General features: G+C 39.8%; 1 protein-coding gene across 6 annotated transcripts in view; it reads left to right on the top strand.

The window, feature by feature from the left end:
• ralgapa2 (Ral GTPase activating protein catalytic subunit alpha 2) overlaps positions 1 to 22,040 on the top strand; it is a 562,522-nt gene that overhangs the window by 283,823 nt on the left and 256,659 nt on the right. For 5 of the 6 annotated variants that reach the window (XM_043696530.2, XM_043696527.2, XM_087991613.1 and 2 more), the window contains 2 exons: positions 9,174 to 9,245; positions 20,668 to 20,791. In XM_043696530.2, the coding sequence (XP_043552465.2) occupies positions 9,174 to 9,245; positions 20,668 to 20,791 (196 nt within the window). Of the gene's footprint in view, positions 1 to 1,627; positions 1,771 to 9,173; positions 9,246 to 20,667; positions 20,792 to 22,040 lie in introns of those variants that run through there. The other variant, XR_015758519.1, reaches the window with a different exon arrangement.

Genomic DNA, 22,040 nt, shown 5'->3' with positions numbered 1-22,040 from the left:
TCTTGCTGAAACACCTAAATTCTGGAATCTGCAATAGCCATTCGTTTCTCTCCTCTTGCCATGTCTCTGACATGGCCACAACGTGGAAATCCCAGGTTACTAACCCATGCTGCAAGTTCACCCACCTTATTCCAGATGCTCCTGGCATTGAAATACACACATTTCAAACCAATATCTTGATTGCCAGTGCACTCTCTCAACCTTGTAAACCTACCCCTGACCTCACCACCCTCAACCTCCTGTACATTTGAACTACAATTCAGGTTCCCATGCCCCTGCTGCATTAGCTTAAACTCGCGCCCCCCTAAGATATTGGTACCCCTCTGGTTCATGTGAAGACCATCATGTTTGTAAGGCTCTCACTTTCCCCAGAAAGAGCTCCAGTTATCCTTTAATATTGTTACCTACAGTTAAGTTTTCAGTTAGGAAGTCTACCTTCTCTGGTCAGTGCGTTAAATAATCAACATGCCCATTGAATGTTCTGCATTAAATACAACTTCTGCCAATTGATGTTTCTTGAGCGATTTTCTAGTCTCTATCCACTACTATTTGGATTGATTCTCGAGTTAGATCCTATTTGAAGAATTTCATTGACAAATTTATCTGAGAGACCAACAAGTAAGTTTTTAGGATGATGTCTGTTAAGGTTTTGATCACCTTATGTTGCACTCATTTTGTTGACTTGTTGGTATTTTCTAATCAACCTGTTCAGAGATATTATAACACATCTCTGGAGCAGGTCGACTTGAACTGAGGACTCCTGGCTCACAGGGGCACTACCACTTCACCATTCGAGCCTAAGATTGTAATTAAATCTTTGTTGTTGTAATTCTGAAACTGTGCACTGGCCTGAATGTTGTTTTCAATGAAAAATTTGTTTCTCCTTTATTCTAATGTCATCTTAAAGATGAATGAGAATATTCCTATTATAGGATGGCAAAGATCAGTGGCTGGAAACTTTCTCAAGGTAGCTTCGACCAAAAATATTCAGTGACTTAATTTTGATTATCAAAGGTGGCTGCTTGATATCATTTGCACCATTTTTGTTTTGCATCTAAGGTATTCTTTTAAATGTTTGCAATAACCCAATCTACTGGTACAGTTTGTACAGAAATGTATCATGGTGTTAACTGCGCATTGTGTACCATTTTGTTTATTCTCCCCTACAAAATGGCATGTTTCAAGGCATGCCTCATCATTTTCCTTTCAAATTTTTCTCAATCCTGTCCAAAGTGAATTGTGGATTAATATCTGTCCTCACGTTTAAAGTTTAAATGCAATAGTGCCATAGCTGCTGGGGTAAATACAAGCTAAAATCCTTTCATGAAATCTATTCATACCTGTAATTCAATACTTAACCATCTGTTGGTTTGTGTATGGGTTCAATTTTCCACTTCCTTTGGTTGATGCAAAGTGGCCCGTGCTACATCCCTATACAGGTGCCTATGCAGGAGAGACTGTGACTGATAATAAATAATAGTCTACTTGTCAATTATTTCTCCAATTAACTCGTACCATAATAGTTGAAGGGTAGATCTTCTTTTATAGCCTGCAGAAACTTATTTAGCTTGCTTTGAGATAAAGTCCTCCTAAGTGCTTGTGCTTCTATATTTTTTTCTTTTCAAAGTGTTCGTCGCTGAGCTTCTAATATTACTGCATCGAGAGAGTTCATTGGAATTGATCATTTTTTCTTCAATATTTGAGATTGCTCCTCAGGCAACAACAAATATGATAGTACTGATGATGGAACAAGAAAATAACTTGTCCCTGGTAGGAGCTATTGTATACTCGCACATTAGTTTCTGGTGGTAGAATTTAGCTGGGATTTAGTTATGTCTCTTTAAATGTACACAAATTGTAATGATGTTGATGATGAGGTGGTGCTTGGTTGTAATGCATAACAGTGTAGGTAAATGCTTCTAAAAGTAGTGAAAAACTAAATGTTGGGAATCTGAAATACCTGGGGCTCAGGCAGCATATGAGAGGTAACAGATTAATGTTTTTGAATTAATCTTATTTTAAAGTTATCTGAATGTTAATTTGGTGTCTCTCCCAGATGTGTCTGACCTGAGTATTTCCAGCATTTTCTGGTTTCAGTTTTGGGTAAGAGTCTGATTCTATCTTTCACAAACATATTTTTGGAAGTATGATATCGCACTCGCTCAGTCTGAATTCAAATGACAAGCCAATTCAGAATTTTTAAATTGAAGATTAGAAATTGATCAATTTAAACCACCTAATTTGAGAACTAGGTAATAGGAAGGTAATGCTTGATAATATATTCATGTTTGCAGTCAAAAGTAGGATGGTCAGCCATGATCAAACAGTTTTGAAAGACTGAATGACCTGCTCCTGCTCCAATTTTCTCTTTCTATTTCATGAATGTATTACTTGCAGCAAATTATACCAAGATTCAAGAAGAATGAAATATTTGGATTACTGTGAAACTGTTCCAGATATTTTTACAATTGGTACAATCTAAGAGCGAGAAATGTTTGCAAATTTTGTAGTTTATTTGGTTAACTTAGTAGTTAACTAACACATAGGTCAACTTCAGACATCAAGGTAAAGATGTTTCAATTGGTTCCCATGCTCCTAACTTGGTAGAACCATCTGCCAGGGTTCCCGCTTCTGATGCTTTCTATGACCAGGGTAGAAGTGTTTGGAAACATTAAGCGTTAACCGGTTGGCCTTGGATGTGATGTCCACTGTGTAAAAAGCGTGCCATCATTCATGCTTTTAATAAATGAGGTTGGCAAAGCCTTAACAATAAACAGGAAAATGTAAAGTTTTCTGAACTACATTAATGTACAACGACCTCCATATGCTACCTTACCCTAAAGGAACATCTCCAGTTATGAATGTCTTCATAATTCTTGATGCTTTCAAAATCATAATGAAAAGTTAAGCAATGTGCTTCAGAGAAGGAAAGTCTGCCTTCCTTAGCTGGTCTGGCCTATGTGTGACTCCAGATTGACAGCAATTTGGTTGAATATTAAATGGCCTATCAAGCTACTCAATTGTATACAGCAGGCCAAGAAGGAAACAACTGGGGGATGGTCCAGAAATAGTGACCTAGCTAGCAACACCCAGATGCATTGAAAACATAAAAGAGCAGTTGGTAAAATATAGACATAGAAGCAGAAACTCTGGTCTCAGTTTTCACTACTCGTAGTCCTTTCAGAAATGATGTAAGCACAAATAAGAAAAACAGAACAATAGCAGCCATTTTATCTCATCTGTTTGTATTGACTGTATGAGAATTTTAATATGTGTCCAATATTGTTGAAACCATTTGTGGGAAACTGACTGTATTGTCATCAAAGTTGAAACTTAAAAAAAAAAAATTGGCGTCTGAGCAATTGAATGGACAAGGAATACATTTTGCCCATTGTTTCTGTTCTGGCTTTCTGAAGGAGCAATTCATCTGATGCCACTGTCCACTTTCGCCCCATTTCTCTCACCACCTTTCCTTTCAGATAGTAGTCCAGTTATTCCATATTGAATGCATCCATTGACCCTGTCCCCACCACACTTTCCAGGTCCTCATCAGTTGCTGCATGGAAAAAATTCCATCATACCCTCTTTGCATTATTTCTAATAATCTTAAATACGTTCCAATTAGTTTTCAATCCTTTCATCAATAGGAACAGATTCTTAGCTCCTCTATCTAGGCTTCATGATCTTGAATGCCTCAAGCAAGTCACCTTTCAACCTTCCATTTTCAAAGAGAACACGCTCACTTGTCCTCCTGTCAATCTCCTTAGCTAGTTCCAGGGAAGATGAACTTAATTCTCTTGAATATTTTCTGCAGCCTCTTTAATTCCTTCACACAATGCTCTAGTTAATGCTGAACTAACAATTTATGTGAGTTTAACATAATTTTCTTGCTTTCGTACTCTATCTTTCCTTGAAAAAGCCTGGGACGTGTTGTCAACTGCTCTCAATCTGCCATGATTAATTCACATCTGCATCCAGCTCCCCCTGCTCTTGCACCCTATTTAAAATTGTAGCCTCTATTTTATATTATCTTTCCACATTATTCTTGTCGAAATAAATTTCTTCACACTTCTCTGCATTAAATTTCATCTGTCACTTATTCACCAATGTCATCAACTTGCCTATTATTATACCTTACTGGAATGGTGCACTGAAAATCAGGATTGGCTATTCTTGGAGTTGTCAAAAAAAGTTAAAAATTTTGTAAAACTATGCAAAATTCCCTAATTTACCTGTCTTTTAGACCCAGGTTGACAGAAATTCTGAATTAGATTTCTGTACTTATGGATTACTATTTATTGCGGTTAAATAGGTTTTACCTACCGATAAATAAATACAAACTTTGCCTTATGAAATACTCCCTGATGCTGACAGACACAAAGATTGAGATATTACTATATCAGGGATTTGGATGAGAATGTACAAGGCATGATTAGTAAGTTTGCAGATGACGCTAAAGTAAGAGGTATTGTGGACACTGAGGAAGATTGTCAGAAATTGCAGCAGGACCTTGATCAGCTGCGGAAGTGGGCCTATAAATAGCAAATGGAGTTTAATATAGAAAAGTGTGAGGTCTTGCATTTTGAAAGGAGTTTAATGGTGAATGGTAGGGCCTTAAGGAGTGTAGTGGAACTGCTGTGGTTCTGTTCGCCGAGCTGGAAGTTGTTGTTGCAAACGTTTCGTCCCCTGTCTAGGTGACATCCTCAGTGCTTGGGACCCTCCTGTGAAGCGCTTCTGTGGTGTTTCCTCCGGCATTTATAGTGGCCAGTCCCTGCCGCTTCCGGTTGTCAGTTTCAGCTGTCCGCTGTAGTGGCCGGTATATTGGGTCCAGGTCTATGTGTTTGTTGATGGAGTTTGTGGATGAGTGCCATGCTTCTAGGAATTCCCTGGCTGTTCTTTGTTTCGCTTGCCCTATAATGGTAGTGTTGTCCCAGTCAAATTCATGTTGCTTGTCGTCTGCATGTGTGGCTACTAGGGATAGCTGGTCGTGTCGTTTCGTGGCTAGTTGATGTTCGCGGATGCGGATCGTTAGCTGTCTTCCTGTTTGTCCTATGTAGTGTTTTGTGCAGTCCTTGCATGGGATTTTGTACACTACATTAGTTTTGCTCATGCTGGGTATCGGGTCCTTCGTTTTGGTGAGTTGTTGTCTGAGAGTGGCTGTTGGTTTGTGTGCTGTTATAAGTCCTAGTGGTCGCAGTAGTCTGGCTGTCATTTCAGAGATGTTCTTGATGTATGGTAGTGTGGCTAGTCCTTTGGGTTGCGGCATGTCCTCGTTATGTTGTCTTTCCCTTAGGCATCTGTTGATGAAATTGCGAGGATATCCGTTTTTTGCGAATACCTTGTATAGGTGTTCCTCTTCCTCTTTTTGCAGTTCTGGTGTGCTGCAGTGTATTGTGGCCCTTTTGAATAGTGTCTTGATGCAACTTCATTTGTGTGTATCGGGGTGGTTGCTTTCATAGTTCAGGACTTGGTCTGTGTGTGTGGCTTTCCTGTGTACCTTAGTGGTGAATTCTCCGTTTGGTGTTCTCTGTACCCTCACGTCTAGGAATGGGAGTTGGTTGTCCTTTTCTTCCTCTCTTGTGAATCGGATTCCTGTGAGTGTGGAGTTGATGATCCGGTGTGTATTCTCTATTTCCGTGTTTTTAAAGGGCCACAACACACTGCAGCACACCAGAAGTGCAAAAAGAGGAAGAGGAACACCTATACAAGGTATTCGCAAAAAACCACAGAAGCGCTTCACAGGAGGGTCCCAAGCACTGAGGATGTCACCTAGACAGGGGACGAAACGTTTGCAACAAAAACTTCCAGCTCGGCGAACAGAACCACAGCAACGAGCACCCGAGCTACAAATCTTCTCTCAAACTTTGAGTGTAGTGGAACAGAGGGACCTTGGAGTTGAGATACATGGTTCTCTCAAAATAGAGTCACAGGTAGACAGGGCAGTGAAGAAGGCTTTTGGCACGCTGGACTTCATCAGTCAGGGCATTGAGTATAGAAGTTGGGAGTTTATGTTACAGTTGTACAGGATGTTGGTGAGCCCACACTTTGATATGATAGGTTTAGAAGGATATGGGCCAAGTGCAGGGAAATGGGGTTAGCGTACATGGACATTTTGGTCAGCATGGACCAGTTTGGGCTGAAGGACCTTTTCTGTGTGTCGGACTCCATGACTCTAGAGGGAAAGTCTGGTTTCTGTCCACGGGATTCACTGGGATTCTTTTGGACTTGTTAGAATTTGCTATTCATCGCGCTGTCATATCTCTTGCTCTTCCCCAAGTATTTCTCACTTTCTCTAGGAGGCACAAAGCACTGTATCATCAATTGCTCAAAGTCCAAATGAAATATGACATGTTTGAAAAATTGAGGTTTCTGACATTGATTGAAAGCAACAGCTGACAGGAACTTGTAAAGGAAAATAATCCAGTTTTAGGTGTTATTTTATGGCAGAGAAAACTATCTTTCCCATAGATCTGGATAGCCTTCTGTCTACCTCATTCACGGCCTCAAACTGTTCAGTTTCCTAGGAGCCAATCATGTTGGTGTTGGCAGACAGAAGACCTTTGTCATCAACAACTGAGCACCATTTCACAGACCAATCAACTACTACTTGTCCACCAACTTTCCCTTCATATACATCCAGCTTGTCTGCAGTAACTTACCCACTGCTAAAAAAAAGTTGTCTGTTCTATACCTCATCAATTTCAAATGTGTAAATCATCTGTCTGTATGACATTACAGCATTATCTTCATGAGTGTAATAACATTCTTTAGCTTCTGTCAAGCCAACTACGTTTATGCATAAATCCCTTTTTTTTTGGTCTTTGATCTACCCCATTCATTTTGCTGCTCTTATAGAGACTTTTAGATTGTCTTTTATGTTGACTGCCAATGTTTCTCACACTCTTGCTCCTATTTGCTTTTCTAATTTTCCTCTGAATCTTTTGATATTTAAATTTGTTTTATTGTTATAACCTTTTGTATTTAACCTCATCTTTAATGATATTATTCACCTGCTGTTGTTGCATGTACGTTTTTCTTAATCTCAACTATTTTTTGTCACCCAGTGAGCTCTGAATTTGTTTTTCTTATCTTCTCCCTTGTAGCAATATAACATTGACTGTGGCCAAAATGTCTCTTTAAAAATAGCTTGTGTTACACAGTGATATGTTTGCCAGTGAATCTTTGATTATAATTAACTTCGGTCAGATCCATTCTAATCCCATTGAAGGTGGCTTTCTATGAATTAATTATTTTTACTTCGCAACGTTCCTTGTCCTTTTTCCTGACTAACCTAAATTGCCCTACTATTTCTTTATTCACCTAATTTCCACAGATCAAGACGAGCGATCGCTCATTTCACATTGCACTTTAAACACACTTCTATAGGAAATTTTCCTGAATTCCATAGAATTCTTTACCCCATATGCAAATACCTATATGTAGATCATGAAGTCCCTGTTGCAGTGATCTATAATTCTTGCACCTGCCTGCAGTTTTTTTTGTAAATTTGTTCCTCTTTGTTGTCTTTACCAGTTGGCAGTCTGTAAACTACATTGAACAATGTAATTGCACCTTTTCTCCTCCTCCACACCCCCCTCCAAAAAACAACCCACTGAGCCAAATACATTTTGGAACCCTTTGGAACACACTCTTCAGCATTACAGTGGTCTCCTTAATCAATATTACCACCCTTCCTTTCCTATTTTCCTGAATACAGATGTAGAATAGCAGACATAGATATAGGAGGTATTAAAATAAAAATGAGTGTTTGAAACATGAAGATCCAGTTGTTTGGAGATGACTGGTCCCTTTTTGTTAGTTATTCAACTAGAAAATGGGAATTTCTTGGCTTTCACAAGAATTCAGAATGCAATGAATACTGTTAATAATTACACATACACTTGTTGGGAGAGTTAATCACACTTGAATGGTTCAAGACCAGAGGATTCACTGAATTGAAAGTTTCAAGCTGGTTTGTTTCAAGGTTAGCCACATCTTTGTAGAATTCTGAAGTATCTCTTCTCAAATCCTTTTTATACATTTCTTTGGCTGTAGCTATTTAATCTCATTGCAAAATTTTCTCACCAGTTAGCTGCACACTGAGAGTACGGAGTCTTCACCTTGATTGAACTTTCAATTAAGTCAGTTAACTAGAGTCAACTTGTCACTAACTGCTGAATTAGATAACTGTAGATGAGTTATCACTTGCATTTTCTTGAGTCTTCTTGAAAAAATTAATCTCAAAAGAGAGCTGAGGTGTCTGGAAAACTTGAACAAATGTTGAATGCTTATCAGCTAAGCTTCGTCAGAGAACATATAATTTTGTTTTTTTTGTGTTGTAACAGAAGTTCAGTTAAATCTAAATTAACTTAATTTATGTTTCTTTACATCCTGAGGAATTTTTAAGCATTAGCTGAGGGTCAATGCTCAAAATAGTCGCCGATTCTCATTGGAAAATTCAAGAAATTTAAAGGTGCAGCTCTGAGATATTTTTATCAAATGTCAATGAAATCTCTGCCTTAAAAGTTGAACTTGCATCTGCCCAGCTGGTTTGAAATTAAATAATGACAGTAAGGAAATAAGTCAAATTTGGTTGAGCTAACTTGTTTGTCTTTCACTATCTGTATGAGAACTAGACTGTAGTGTTTCCGACTTGATTACAAGCCATTCATCAAACTTTTTTTTTATTGACCATCCTTCTTCCCATGGATATTATTCCGCTTCTCTTCAAATCTGGTGTCATACTCGCCCGTTCAAAAAAAACCCACTTTTTATGCCTTTGTCCTTGCAAACTACCGAACTACCAATTCATTATGAAAACACCTTTCCCCTCCACTCCTAAAATGTGTTCTTGCCTTTTCATTACTAAAAGCACATATTTCTAACTCAAACACCATCTGTCTCACTCCATTTTCTGCCAGAACTCTCAAATTCTCATATGCACCTTCGTTTGGAGATGCCGGTGTTGGACTGGGGTGTACAAAGTTAAAAATCACAACACCAGGTTATAGTCCAACAGGTTTAATTGGAAGCACACTAGCTTTCAGAGCACCGAACAAGGTACCTCTGAATGTAAATCCCGAAATGATGCATTCGTACTTGTGAAAATAAAGCTGTTACTTGTTGCATGTTTCATTTAGGTTCTAAGGTATTCCTCCTTCTTTTGTTCTAAGGAATAGTTTTCATCTTCTGAAGAAAAACTCAAAACTATTAAGGGAACTTAAAAATTTGGATTCGAGGCAGTGGTGAGTATTTTTGATTGTACTCAATATGAACTGCAAAATATTGACAATTGGACAAATTATAGTGGATGTGATATTAGGCCACAATGCTTATTTTTGCAATAAATAGATAATGCTGATTACTGATTCAGAAATCTTCCACTTGGATTTGAATTCACCTTGATTATCTTCCTATCATAATAATCATGTTCAATCTGTAAAGTATTTCAAGCCTATTGTTTTGAAATGTTTTAGAGCATAGAACATGGAAAAGTACAGCATACAACAGGCCCTTCAATCCATGATGATGTGCTGAGGATTAATTATAATCTGAAATAAAATAACCTAACCTACGCACTCCTCAATTCACTGCTGTCCATGTGCATGTCCAGCAGTCGCTTAAATGTCCCTAATGACTCTGCTTCCACCACCACCGCTGGCAACGCATTCTATGCGTTCACAACTCTCTGCGAAAAGAACCTACCTCTGACGTCTCCTCTATACCTTCCTCTTAATACCTTAAAACTATGACCCCTCGTAGCAGGGGAAAAGTCTCTGGCTATCAACTCTATCCATGCCCCTCATTACCTTGTACTCCTTGATCAGGTCACCTCTCTCCTTCCTCTCCAGAGAGGAAAGTCTGAGCTCAGTCAACCTCTCTTCAGAAGACAAGCCCTGCAATCCAGGCAGCATCCTGATAAACCTTCTTTGCACCCTCTCCAAAGCCTTTGTATCTTTCCTATAGTAGGGCAACCAGAACTGGACATAATATTTCAAGTGTGGTCTCACCAGTGTTTTGTAAAGCTGTAGCAAAACCTCGCGGCTCTTAAACTTGATCCCCCTGTTAATAAGTGCCAAAACACCTTAACAGCCCTATCCACTTGGGTGACAACTTTGATGAATCTATGCATTTGTACAAGAATCCTGTCTTTAATCCTATATTCAGCAATCAAGTTTGTCCTTCCAAACTGCATCACTTTACATTTATCCAGGTTGAACTCCATCCGCCATTTCTCAGCTCAGCTCTGCATCCTGTCTATGCTGTGCTGCACCTGCAACAGCCCTCGATACAATCAATGGAACCTCTAACCTTTGAGTCATCTGCAAATTTACTAACCCATCCCTCAACCTCCTCATCCAAGTCATTTATTAAAAACTACGAAGAGCAGAGGTCCAAGAACACAGCCCTGCGGAACACCACTCACCACTGATCTCCAGGCAGAAAACTTTCCATCTATTCTCTGCCTTCGGTCAGCTAACTAATTCTGAATCCAATCAGCTAAATCTCCCTGTATCCCATACCTCCTGACTTTATGAGCCTATCATGGGGAACTTTATCAAATGCCTTGCTGAAGCCCATATACTCCACATCCACTGCCTGACTTTCGTCAACCTGTCTCGTCACCTCCTCAAAGAACTCAATAAGCTTTGTGAGGCATAACCTGCCCCTCACAAAGCCATGCTAACTGCTTTTAATCATGCTATGCTTTTCCAAATAGTCATAAATCCTGTCCCTCAGAATTATTTCCAAACCTTTGCTGACCACAAATGTAAGACTGACTGGTCTGTAATTGCCAGGGATTTCTCTATTCCCTTTCTTGAAAAGAGGAGCAACATTCACCTCCCTCCAGTCCTCTGATACGTGCAGAGTGAGGAAGCAAAGATCTTCGCCAATGGCTTAGCAACCTCCTTTCTCGCTTCCCAGAGCAACCTAGGATAAATCTGGGGACTTATCAATCTTAATGTTTGCTAAAATTTCCAGCACATCAGCCTCCTCAATCTTGATCTGTTCAAGCCTGTTTTCTGGCTCCTAAAAGTTCTCATTCACAACAAAGACCCTTTCTGTAGTGAAAACCAAAGCAAAAAACTCATTTAGGGCTTCCCCTATCTGCCCAGACTCCCCACACACTGTTTTTGTGCTTTATTGCATACAGCTACCTAATATCTTTGTGTTTTGGAATGTTTAATTCTTGGAATTCTGTAATGTAATATTTATTGTCAATGTAGGAATTTTACTAGATATCTCTATTACATTCAAAATTGAATTCTATTTGTATTGCTGTCACACAATTCCGCAAATAATGATGAATTGCTTAAAAATAAAATGGCAGTATTTTACTTTATGCCCTGTTATGGCTGGGAGCCCATTCTCATGAGGGTGCAGCCATTTTGTATTGCTAAAGCAGGTAGGTTTTGTGGTTGCATTCAAGTTTGTTTTCACATTAACACTGTGATATTGTAATCCATTTTAAATGTCAGTCTGAAGGTAAACAACCTATTTGGCAGAACAGCAGCCTTTGAATATCTTTGAATGTCTGATAAAAGAAATAGTGAATTAATGTGATATATAATGCACAGATGTTGGTCTCTACATAATTCACAGTATTACACTGCAGTAGCCCCTGAAACTGTGGCAGAAATGCATCAAACACTGAAACAGTGACGCTTAGGAAGGATTGAGATGGTCAATTCATTTCACCATCAGTGTCAGAAGCTCATCTACACTTTGACACTTTACCTCATTCCTTATTGAAGACTTCACTTGGAAGCAGACAATCAAGAAAACCCTCTTTATTGATTCAGAGAGAGAGAAAATGACTGCACATTTCCAGAATTCAAAACTCAACCAAAGGTGAACATTGTGCCTGATGTTTGGGCAGATGATGAATTTCTGCTCCACTGCATCTCACAACTGTCTAATTTTAAAGTATTAAGACCACTTTTTTTTTTAAGCGTGTGATAGATTTATTTGCCTGTGGCATGGTTTCTAGGCAGTGTTGTCTAGCACTTAAACCTGGCTGATGTCAAAAAGCCATCAGATGAAAAATAAAAGGTTACATATCAACATCTATATGGCCATTTCTGACGATAACCTGTTGTTAAAAGCTGGTTTCCGTCATTATGGAATGAAGAGATGTCATTCTCATGGAAGAACACAATGGACCTACATTGGCTGCAACATATGAGTCCATAGTTTGGGTACAGCACTATAGTTCAGACACCATTGTGATCTGTAAATCTGCTGATGCAAAGACTCCGTGCTGCAATTTTTCTCCTCCCAGACAGTTTGGTCCTCGCCTAATGAGATCAGACCAGGTAACTGTCTTCACACAAATGATCAGAGTCATGCCGTTATATAAAAACGTTGTTTGACAAATTAAATGTTTCCTCCATAAGTGTACTTTTCAAGATCACCAGCCTGTATTGAAAGCTGCTATCACAAATGATAATGTGGCCTTTGCAGACTTTGTTTAGAGGAAGAGGATGAAGAACTGTTGTAATCAGTTGCCCTGTGGTTAGTGCTTCATTGAAACCAGTGATGTGTCCATTTGTCCAACTAAACAGAGCACTAGTTGGTGACTCTAACTAACATGTTTATGAATCTCAGTTCCATCCTTCCTCTCGCCCTTGAAGAATTGAGACAAACCCAGGTGCTTTACATTTCCTTGACTTGAACGGCAATCTAGTTGGAGATTTCATGGAGATAGCTTGACCAGGTGATGCAATGACATTTGCTGTTGATCCACCCTTTCTTCCTTCAAAGTATAATGAGCCACACAACATTTTTGAATAATGCTGCTGACAGGGATTTTCTCATAAATCTCTGCCATGATCTGTAATGTCCGGTCTCATCTATGAGCAATTTGTACAGATACAACCTGTCTTCACTCCCAGCAATCATGGTTTTGGCCTTGATGGAGCAATATGATACAATTTATAGTTCTGTTTGTTCTCTGAGCTTTGGCTCTGTAAGGAATAACTTAATATTGTTTAAACTCCTTTTGTGCAGAATTTTTACACAAGACAAAGAAGGTGATGGTCAAACCATCTGAGTTTAATTCAAATTCAACCGGAATCATAGCTTCAGTACAGAAGCAGTCATTTGGCGGATTAAACCTCAGCAAGTGAGATTCTCCATATCTGTTGCATAATCTGGTGCCAACCTTTGTTTCTCCTGAATTTTTAATACTAAATTTTTTAAAGCTGTGATCAGACATCCCTTTTAAAAGAGTGTATGATTATCAGGTAAAGACTCTGATTCATAGTTTGTCTGACGCAATGAATATTTGTTGATTGCAATATCTTGAACAGTTCATTTACCACAACAGTGCCTTTCATCCTGACCTCAAATTCACCTGGTCCATCTCTGACACCTCCCTCCCCTCCCCCTCCTGGACCTCTCCACTGATCGATTCAACCCTGATATCTACTTCAAACCCACCGATTCCCACAGCTAACTTGACTACACCTGCTCCCACCTCCTTTAAAAATGTGATCTCCTAATCGCAATTCCTCCACCTCCACTGTTTGCGCTCTCAAGATGAGCGATTCCACTCCAGGACATCCCACGTGTCGTCCTACTTAAAGAACCACAATTTTCCCTCCCCTGTGATCAACAGTACCCCCAATCATGTCTCCTCCATTTCCTGGCCCACTGCCCTTGTACCATCACCCCTGTCAACCCCCCCCCCAACCCCAACAAGGATAGAATCCTCCTTGTCCTCACATTCCAGTATCACCATCACCTCCTACCTTTGCTCACCTATTGCCATCCCACCTACCTTTTCACCTAGCCCCATTCTCCCCCTTCTATTTATTTCTCAGCCACCTTTCCCCCTCCCCAGTCGGAAAGAAGGGTTGTGCCTGAAACATCGACTGTCATTTTTCTCAGATACTGCCTGACCTGCTGTGCCTTTTTCAGCGCCACACTTTAGATTAGATTCCCTACAGTATGGAAACAGGCCCTTCAGCCCAACAAGTCCACACCGACCCTCTAAAGAGTATCCCACCCAGACCCATTTCCCTCTGCCGAATGCACCTAACACAATGGGCAATTTATCATGACCAATCCATGTAAGCTGCACATCTTTGGACTGTGGGAAGAAACCGGAGCACCTGGAGGAAACCACACAGGCAGTCGCCCAAAGCTGCAATCGAACCCAGGTCCCTGGCGCTGCGAGGCAGCAGTGCTAACCACTGAGCCGCTTTACCAACTCTGACTCTCCAGCATCTGCTGTTCTTAGTTTCTCCACAATATGTACTCTCCAACCCACCCAAAATCATATAGCCTCCTGGGAGAGACACAAAACTAGATTACAAACCCAAATTTGATTTGATTGATTTGTTGTCACATGTACCGAAGTAAATGAAAAGCTTTGTTTACAAGCATTACAGACATATCATAGTCGGCAAGGATGTACAGATCAAAACAACTTAGAGGCGTACTGGTTACATTGCACAGTGTGTGCATGAGGCAAGATCAATGTTAGTAAGATCAGCATTATTTGAGGCTAGAGTATCTAATCATCAGTCTAATAATGGTCGGGAAGAAGCTGTTCCTGGACCTGCTAGTGAGTATGTTAAGGCTTCTGTATGTTCTGCCTGATGGAAGAGGTTATAGGAGATCATTACCAGAATGTGATGGGCCTTTGATGATGTTAGGAGCCTTTCCATAGCAGCAAGCCATGTAAATAGAGTAGATGGATGGTCTGGCAGTGCACACCACCTTCTGTAGTTTCTCATGGTCCTGAGCAGAGCAGTTGCCATACTAGGCCATTATACACCCAGACAGTATGCATCTGTCGAAATTCATGAGGGTCCTTATGGTCATGTCAAATTTCCTAAGGCTCTTGAGGAAGAAGAGGCATTGTTGTGCTTTCTTGACCATCACATCTACGTGGAAAATCCTGAGCAGGTTGTCGGTTATCGTCACTCCAAGGTCAAGGAACTTGATGCTATGCACCCCATCAATCTCAGTTCCGTTGATGTAGATGGGGACATAGTCTCCTTTTCTTTATGTAGTCAACGATCACCAAGTCCTCTCCCTTCTTTTTTTGACTCACCATTGTTAGATATCCATCCTACTACAGTGGTGTCGTCAACAAACTTTAGATGGCACTTGTTCAGAATTTGGCAACAGAGTCATGGCAGTACAGGGAGTACGGTGGAGGACTGAGATACATTCTTGGGGCTCCAGTGTAGAGTGTTATTGTGGGGGAAATGGAATTACCTGTCTTCACTGATTGCAGTTGTGGGTCAGAAAGTTGAGAATCTGGTTGCAGAGGGCAGAGCCGAGACCAACTTGAAATTAATTTGAAAGTGTGGTACCTCTGCAACCCAGTTGGTGACCAGGATATCAGTCATAGAGATGTACAGCACAGAAACAGACTCTTGGATCAACTTGTCCATGCCGACCAGATATCCCAACCCAATCTAGTCCCACCTGCCAGCACCCAGCCCATATCCCTCCAAACCCTTCCTATTCATCTCTTAGGCATTGTCAACCATGTGGGAAGGGAAATTGTGATCTTGGAAGAAGGAGGCCATCTAGGACTTTGAGGTGGAATTGGTCATCCTGGGAACAGATGCGGTGGAGTTGGAGGAATTGGGAATAAGCGATGGCGTTTTTACAGGAGATAGGGTGGGAGGAAGTTAGTCTCGGTAGCTGTAGGAGTCGATGGGCTTGCAGTAGATATCTGTAGTTAGTCGGTCACCGGAGATGGTGATGGAGAGGTCCAGGAAGGGGAGGGAGGTGTCCGAGATGCTTCTAGTTCCCAACTACATCAACACATCACCTTGTTTCCTGGCTAATATCCCTGTCTTAGGCTTATTGCCGTGCTTCCTTGAAGCTTGGTGCAATCTGGAATAACAACACTTCATTTTCTACTTAGAAACCCTGCAGTCTTCTGGACTCAATATCAAGTTCAACAATTTTAGGGCTTATGCACCTTCTCCCAACTCCTTATTCCAATGCCCAAACACCAGTCTTGTCACCACATGGGTTACTACCGCGCACACAGCCCATTGTCAACTAATGCAGGTAGTTCTTTCATAACGTGATAGTTGCGTTCTTGTGGAACCTCATTACTGAAAAATCACGCTTTAGAGGCAGCATTTAAAGTAATCACATTACGCCTACACATCTTCGCGTTTTAGAAAGTGTCCTCAATTCGTCAACCATGTTATAGCAAATTTGCATTAACAAAAAGCAAGTTATGGCAGAATGACCGATATTTGTCCCCAATGACAGCTGCTCATTCTGCCAGAATGACCTTTATCCATTCCTTTATCTGTCCAACTGTTTTTCTGTTTCTAGGCTGTATCTCCGCCTATTGTTAACTTCTTCCCCGCCCCACCCCATCTTCTGCATAAATACCAACTTATCCTCCCTACCATCAGTTCTGAAGATGGGTCATTGGGCCTGAACCGTTATCTCTGCTGTCTCTCCACAGACACTGCCAGACCTGTTGAGTTTTTCCAGCAATTTCTGTTTTTGTCTCTACTGTTTCTGTTCTGATTCATTTAAGATCTATGCCCTTTAACTCTTTGTATGTATAATTTACTACTACGTTTTTCTAGATAGAAGGTCCCCAGTTTACGAGCACACATTACTGATGTGATCCTGTATAGAGATGTAATTTTAAAGATCTGGCATACAACATTTCCTGTACTTGCAAATGTCTATTTTGTGTTATCCTGCATTATGTTCCAACTTGCACGCAAATAGACTTGCGAACAGACTTAGGAATAGAACCCATTTGCAACCTGGGCCTGCCTGCACAATAAGTTACAATTTGTTCTTTCTGCTAGCCTGTGGCCTCTTGCAATTTTTAATATTTTGATGCTATTTGCTTGAAATTTGTGTCATCCAGAAATCCATTATTGTTCTTTTCCTTTGTAAGTCCAGGTGAATTATGCAAGTAGTAAATAGGAGTACTGTAAGGCGAATAACTGGGAAGCACTACTCTCAAAAACTTTTCCATCTGCAAAATATTTCTTTGTTTTCTGTGTTCTAAACATCCCTTCAGGTTTGGCATGCTTCTGTTAACTTTATATCCTATTTCCTTTTTCATGGTGGTACCTCATCAAACCAAATTATGATTTCTCTTTGTGCAAAATCAGGTCAAGCAGAGCATCATTCCTTACTGGATGAGAAACACAGTAACTGCAAACCCACTTAAAAAAAAGTCATTATTTTCTCACCATGCGCTTTTTATCTTCCATGGTCCACTGTTAAACTACAGAAATCCTCTCAAATCGCATGTTTATTGTTAGCATGTGACTTTAAGTTTTTTTACAAATTTCATCTAGCCTTGAGCTGAGGGAATACTATAACCCAGTGCATCGTTTGTACAATATATAATACATTTCCTTTCTTCTTCTTTGCTTCATGTTTAATAGACAAATGGCATCTAGGCACTAACCTGGCTAATTTTGTTAAAGATGTTGTTCACAATGATATCATAGCTGCATAGCATATGCCAGATGCCCCAATTGGCTGATTTTGGAAACTACCAGCATTGATAAAAATGAGTATGGCATATTGTTTGAAGTATGCACTCTATAGCTGTGTACATTTCAGAAAGTACAAAATAATTACATTTAAAATATCTGAAGCAATGAAACAAAAAACCAAGTTCAAGGGGAGTCCAGAACTAGATGCCATAAGTTTAGGGTGGGAGGGGAAAGATTTAAAAGGGACCTAAGGGACAGATTTTTCACACAAAGGGTGATGTGTGTATGACGTGAGGAAGTGCTGGAGACTGGTACCATTACAACATTTAAAAGGTATCTGAATGGGTATATGAATAGGAAGGTTTAGAGGGATGTGGGCCAAGTGCTGGCAAATGGGACTAGATTAATTTAGGATATCTGGTTGGTTTGGGCGAGTTAGGCTGAAGGGTTTTTTTTCTGTGGTGCTATAATTGCTTCAAAAAAGCATGAGTAGAAGTCTGTGTTTAGAAAATGCCCATAGTTACATTTTGGACGCAAATAGATCACTTAAATATACAAGTACTTTTTACTGATAACACCAAGAAAAATGGTACTGCCTCTTCCACTCGGGGTTTTAATTGTTACATTTAGCCTTAAAATGTTTGCACTGGGGAGAAGGGTTTGAGATAAAATGTGCTTTCTGCTCCTGATTCTCATGAACCACAGCTTTAAGAGTTGGAAATCATTCAGTGTTAATGGGCTTCCTTGTAACGATCCCAATGTTCTTGAAAGGCTTACTGCCATTCAGTGGAGTCTGAAAGGGTCCTCTTGTGGCACAGAGACAGAGTCCTAGGAAGCCTGGGTTTAAGTCCTGCCTGCTCTAGAGGTGTGGAATAACATCTTTGAATAGGTTAATTAGAAAAATAGATGAAACAATTTCAGTGAGGGATGAAGGTAACTAGCTTTGAAAAACTGGATCGGAGAACAGATAAAATGCACCTTTTTTTTAAATTGAAGGTATGGAGGTTCCAGTCACTCTGTAGTTATTCTTTGAGATCCTCTGCTCCTCTGTGATCTAGGTACATGTAGCCAAATGTTGCAGGACTGCTGGATGGCGGGGGGTTATCATCATTGGATTCTGGATCAATGGTGCTGGAAGAGCACAGCAGTTCAGGCAGCATCCGAGGAGCTTCAGCAAAATCGACATTTCGGGCAAAAGCCTATGGTCATGTTGACAATGACAAAAAATGTTTACCTCATGCAGATCAGCATGGAAATTCCAGAGCTGTGGTTTGTCACTCTGCTCTGAGATCAGTGCGAACAACCTTCCTGCATTTTCTGGTTCATACCCGTAATGTCCAATATCCAATGTTAGGCCTTCCCTAGGACACATTTGTCCTGAACTTCTTCACTTAGCTGGAAGCTTTCTTTTTCATGGCGTACACTGGGCATAGTCGGCATATACTCATTTTGAGCTTGAGGTTCTCCTGCATAGAGTTCCACTTCTGCGTAGGTGAAAACAAAAGTGGTACAGTTCATGCGGCTACAGACCTCTTGGCAACACTGCGTCCCACTGTTCTTGGGTTCACCAATGTCCCCCATCGCCTCATTAGGGCAAATACCCCCTTATAGTTGGCCACGATCAACAATTATTGACAATATCATCTCTGTTGCCCATATTACCATTTGAAAAACCTTTAAAAAGTCACACTGGATTAAATCAGGTCACTTTATAATGGAGGAATGCTTCTGGTTAACTTTTATTAAACAACCTGAACATATTACCTTTATCTGTGCCCTGCATGTGTTTAGATCTTCAGCCTAGTCTATGGAAAAATAATTAGTGATTTCACTTTATTGCTGTTTGCTTTGTGTTGGAGCACTCTATGATTGGTTGCTTGAAGAGCCTGATGTAATCGCTCCTGCTCACACTATAAATGTCCATTGAAGAAAGCTGCAATCTGTTGCAGTACCACTACATGGGACTTGAGGTGAAACTCACACCAAAGAGTGCACTTGATCTCTTAGTAGTACCTCGTGATGAGCATTGTTGCATCGCTACTAATTGCAAAATTAAGCTTACTTTCAGGATTGATTTATTTCGAATTTTTTGGTTGGGTTGCCTTGAATATTTCAGCAAATCAAATACCAGTTCAATTCAGAAAGCAAGTAGTAGTTACTTTTGATCAAATTTAGTCGAGTTATGAAAATATTCTCAACTAGTCACAAAAATAAGTAGTTATTTCAAAATAATCTTATCAACTATTATTACTTTCAGAAACAAAAATGGATGTTCCTGGAAAAGCTCTGCAAGTCTGGTGGCATCTGTGAAGAGAAATCAGAATTAACATTTTGGTTCCGGTGACCCTTCCTCAGAACCATTCTGAGGATAGGTCACCACATCCAAAACATTAACTCTGATTTCTCTTCACAGACGCTGTGCACCTGCTGAGGTTTTCCAGCAACTTGCTTTTATTTCTGATTTATAGCATCCACAGTTATTTCAGTTTTTGTGTTACTAACTTGTTTAAGTTAAAGCACAATTTTTCTGGATCATAACATGCAGTGAGGGATTTTAGTTAAATATTCAAATACTCAGTTGTTCTAAATATTCTGAAACAGTAGAAACATTCTAGAGAATTTGTATAACCATCTTGCATTTTCAACGTAATTAAATAATTATATTTTTCTGTTGAGTTTTAAAAATATCGTGCTAATAAGCATTGAATCTTTCCGTTTCTAGTTTCTAATGACCACTCTTTTGGAATTGTGTCGCTATTCTATGGAATGATCAAGTCAGCTGAATGCTGCAGATCTGTCAAAGATGTATTGCTATACAAACTTAATACTTGACCAGTATTTATAAATGGAATAAAATCAGAAATTTCTAGAGAAACTCAGCAGTTCTGGCAGCATCTGTGGGGAGAAAACAGAGTCAATGTTTCAAGTCTAGTGACTGTTCTTCATATAGTTCTGAATGAGGATCACTGGAATCCATGTTAACTCTGTTTTCTCTCCACAGATGCTGCCAAAACCCTGAGTTTCTCCAGCAATTTATTTTACTTTCTAATTTTCAGCATCTAGAGTTTTGTTTTATTTAACTATAATTAAATGTTTTATTTCCAATTAGATATAATAATAGTATGTTGTATGAATGGCTTTTTTGTCTTCCTGTCCTGTAATATTTAGAACCATAATACTAATATGTGGATCTGCATTTCTTATTTTCAAGTCGGGAAACTCATAAGATTGCTGTGTTTTACATTATGGAAGGACAGGAAGACAAGTATTCAATTCTAACCAACACTGGAGGAAGTCAAGCATATGAAAACTTTGTCTCCGGACTTGGCTGGGAGGTATGAAATGTTTCTTCCCTCTGCATACATTCTATGAGATTATTTTAAAAAGTTATATTATTACATATTAACTCCTCTTATGTTTAAAATACTTTTTAATGTCAAACTGTGTGAATAAATTACATTGATAAAACAATGATTTTGTGTTGTTAAATAGGTTCACTATTCAAAATGACATTTAGCAAAGGTTTTCAGCAATTCTTTTGATTCATTGAACTTTATTAAAACAGATACTTTAGTTTATATCATTATTACTTCACTTTCTAAAAAATGTGTTTCTTAGACTCATCAGAACAGTCTAAAGCTGAAAAGAATCTGTAGTTGACACCTGTTTATCCAAAATGTTGCAAGAATGATACTTGTACACTGTCTCCACTCTCCCTTTTACTCAAAAGCTGCAGGCTACATGCAGTCGGAATGTATGCAAGGGTTGTGATGAGCTCCTATTAGAGTTATGATTGTGAAATGGATGTTCAGCAGCAGGATCAACTCAGATAAAATACAAGTGGGAGGAGTTACTGACAGTGTTATCAAGCAGCATTTGCTTCCCATCAACCTGTCATTGTCCTGCTTGGGGTATGCCAGGTTCACTTAGATTCAGGATTAGTTACAGCCTTTTTTGAAGCATGAACTGAAGAGCTGAATTCCAGAGGTGAGAGTAATAATTGACAATGAGGCAGAATTTGATTGGATGCAATGTTGAAGGACCTTCGTGAAACGAAGTCAGTGGAAATTGAAAACTAAGCTTTCCATTGACTTGAAACGTGCTTGGTACAAAGGTCGAAAGTTTAGATTGTTGGAAACTAATAATCTCAGCCCCAGAAAGTCACTGCAGGAATTCCTCAAAGCAGTATCCAAATGCAATTATCTTCACCTCTTTTAGCTCTTGTCTTCTCTCTGTGATAACATCAGAATTGGTTGTTGGAGTCTTGTGGAGGTGACAAGAGTCTGGGCAACCAGTGGAGAGTCCTACATTCCTTGTTATGAATGTCTGCATATCTTGTACTAACAAGGTCAAAATGAAGGGTTCTGGGGTCAGAAGTCTCACCTACTGAGAGCTGCTGTCCAACCAGAGATGAGCAGCTCTTGTATACTGAGCAGCATCATTGGGGAAGAAGGGGCTGTTGCCAGTACCACATCAGCCTGAGGCCTCTGGTTGAAGACGGACCAGGCACGTACCTCATGTATTGTTTGGGGGACCTTTTTGTGTTGGAAATGGGGAATCAATAGCATAGCAGTGCGGTGGCTT

Source organism: Chiloscyllium plagiosum, unplaced genomic scaffold (assembly GCF_037043375.1).
Source record: "Chiloscyllium plagiosum isolate Xiang-an unplaced genomic scaffold, Cpla_swu_hap1 HiC_scaffold_10, whole genome shotgun sequence".
NCBI lineage: Eukaryota > Metazoa > Chordata > Chondrichthyes > Orectolobiformes > Hemiscylliidae > Chiloscyllium > Chiloscyllium plagiosum.
The sequence above is the reverse complement of the archived record's forward strand: the minus strand, read 5'-3'. Positions and strand labels throughout refer to the sequence as shown.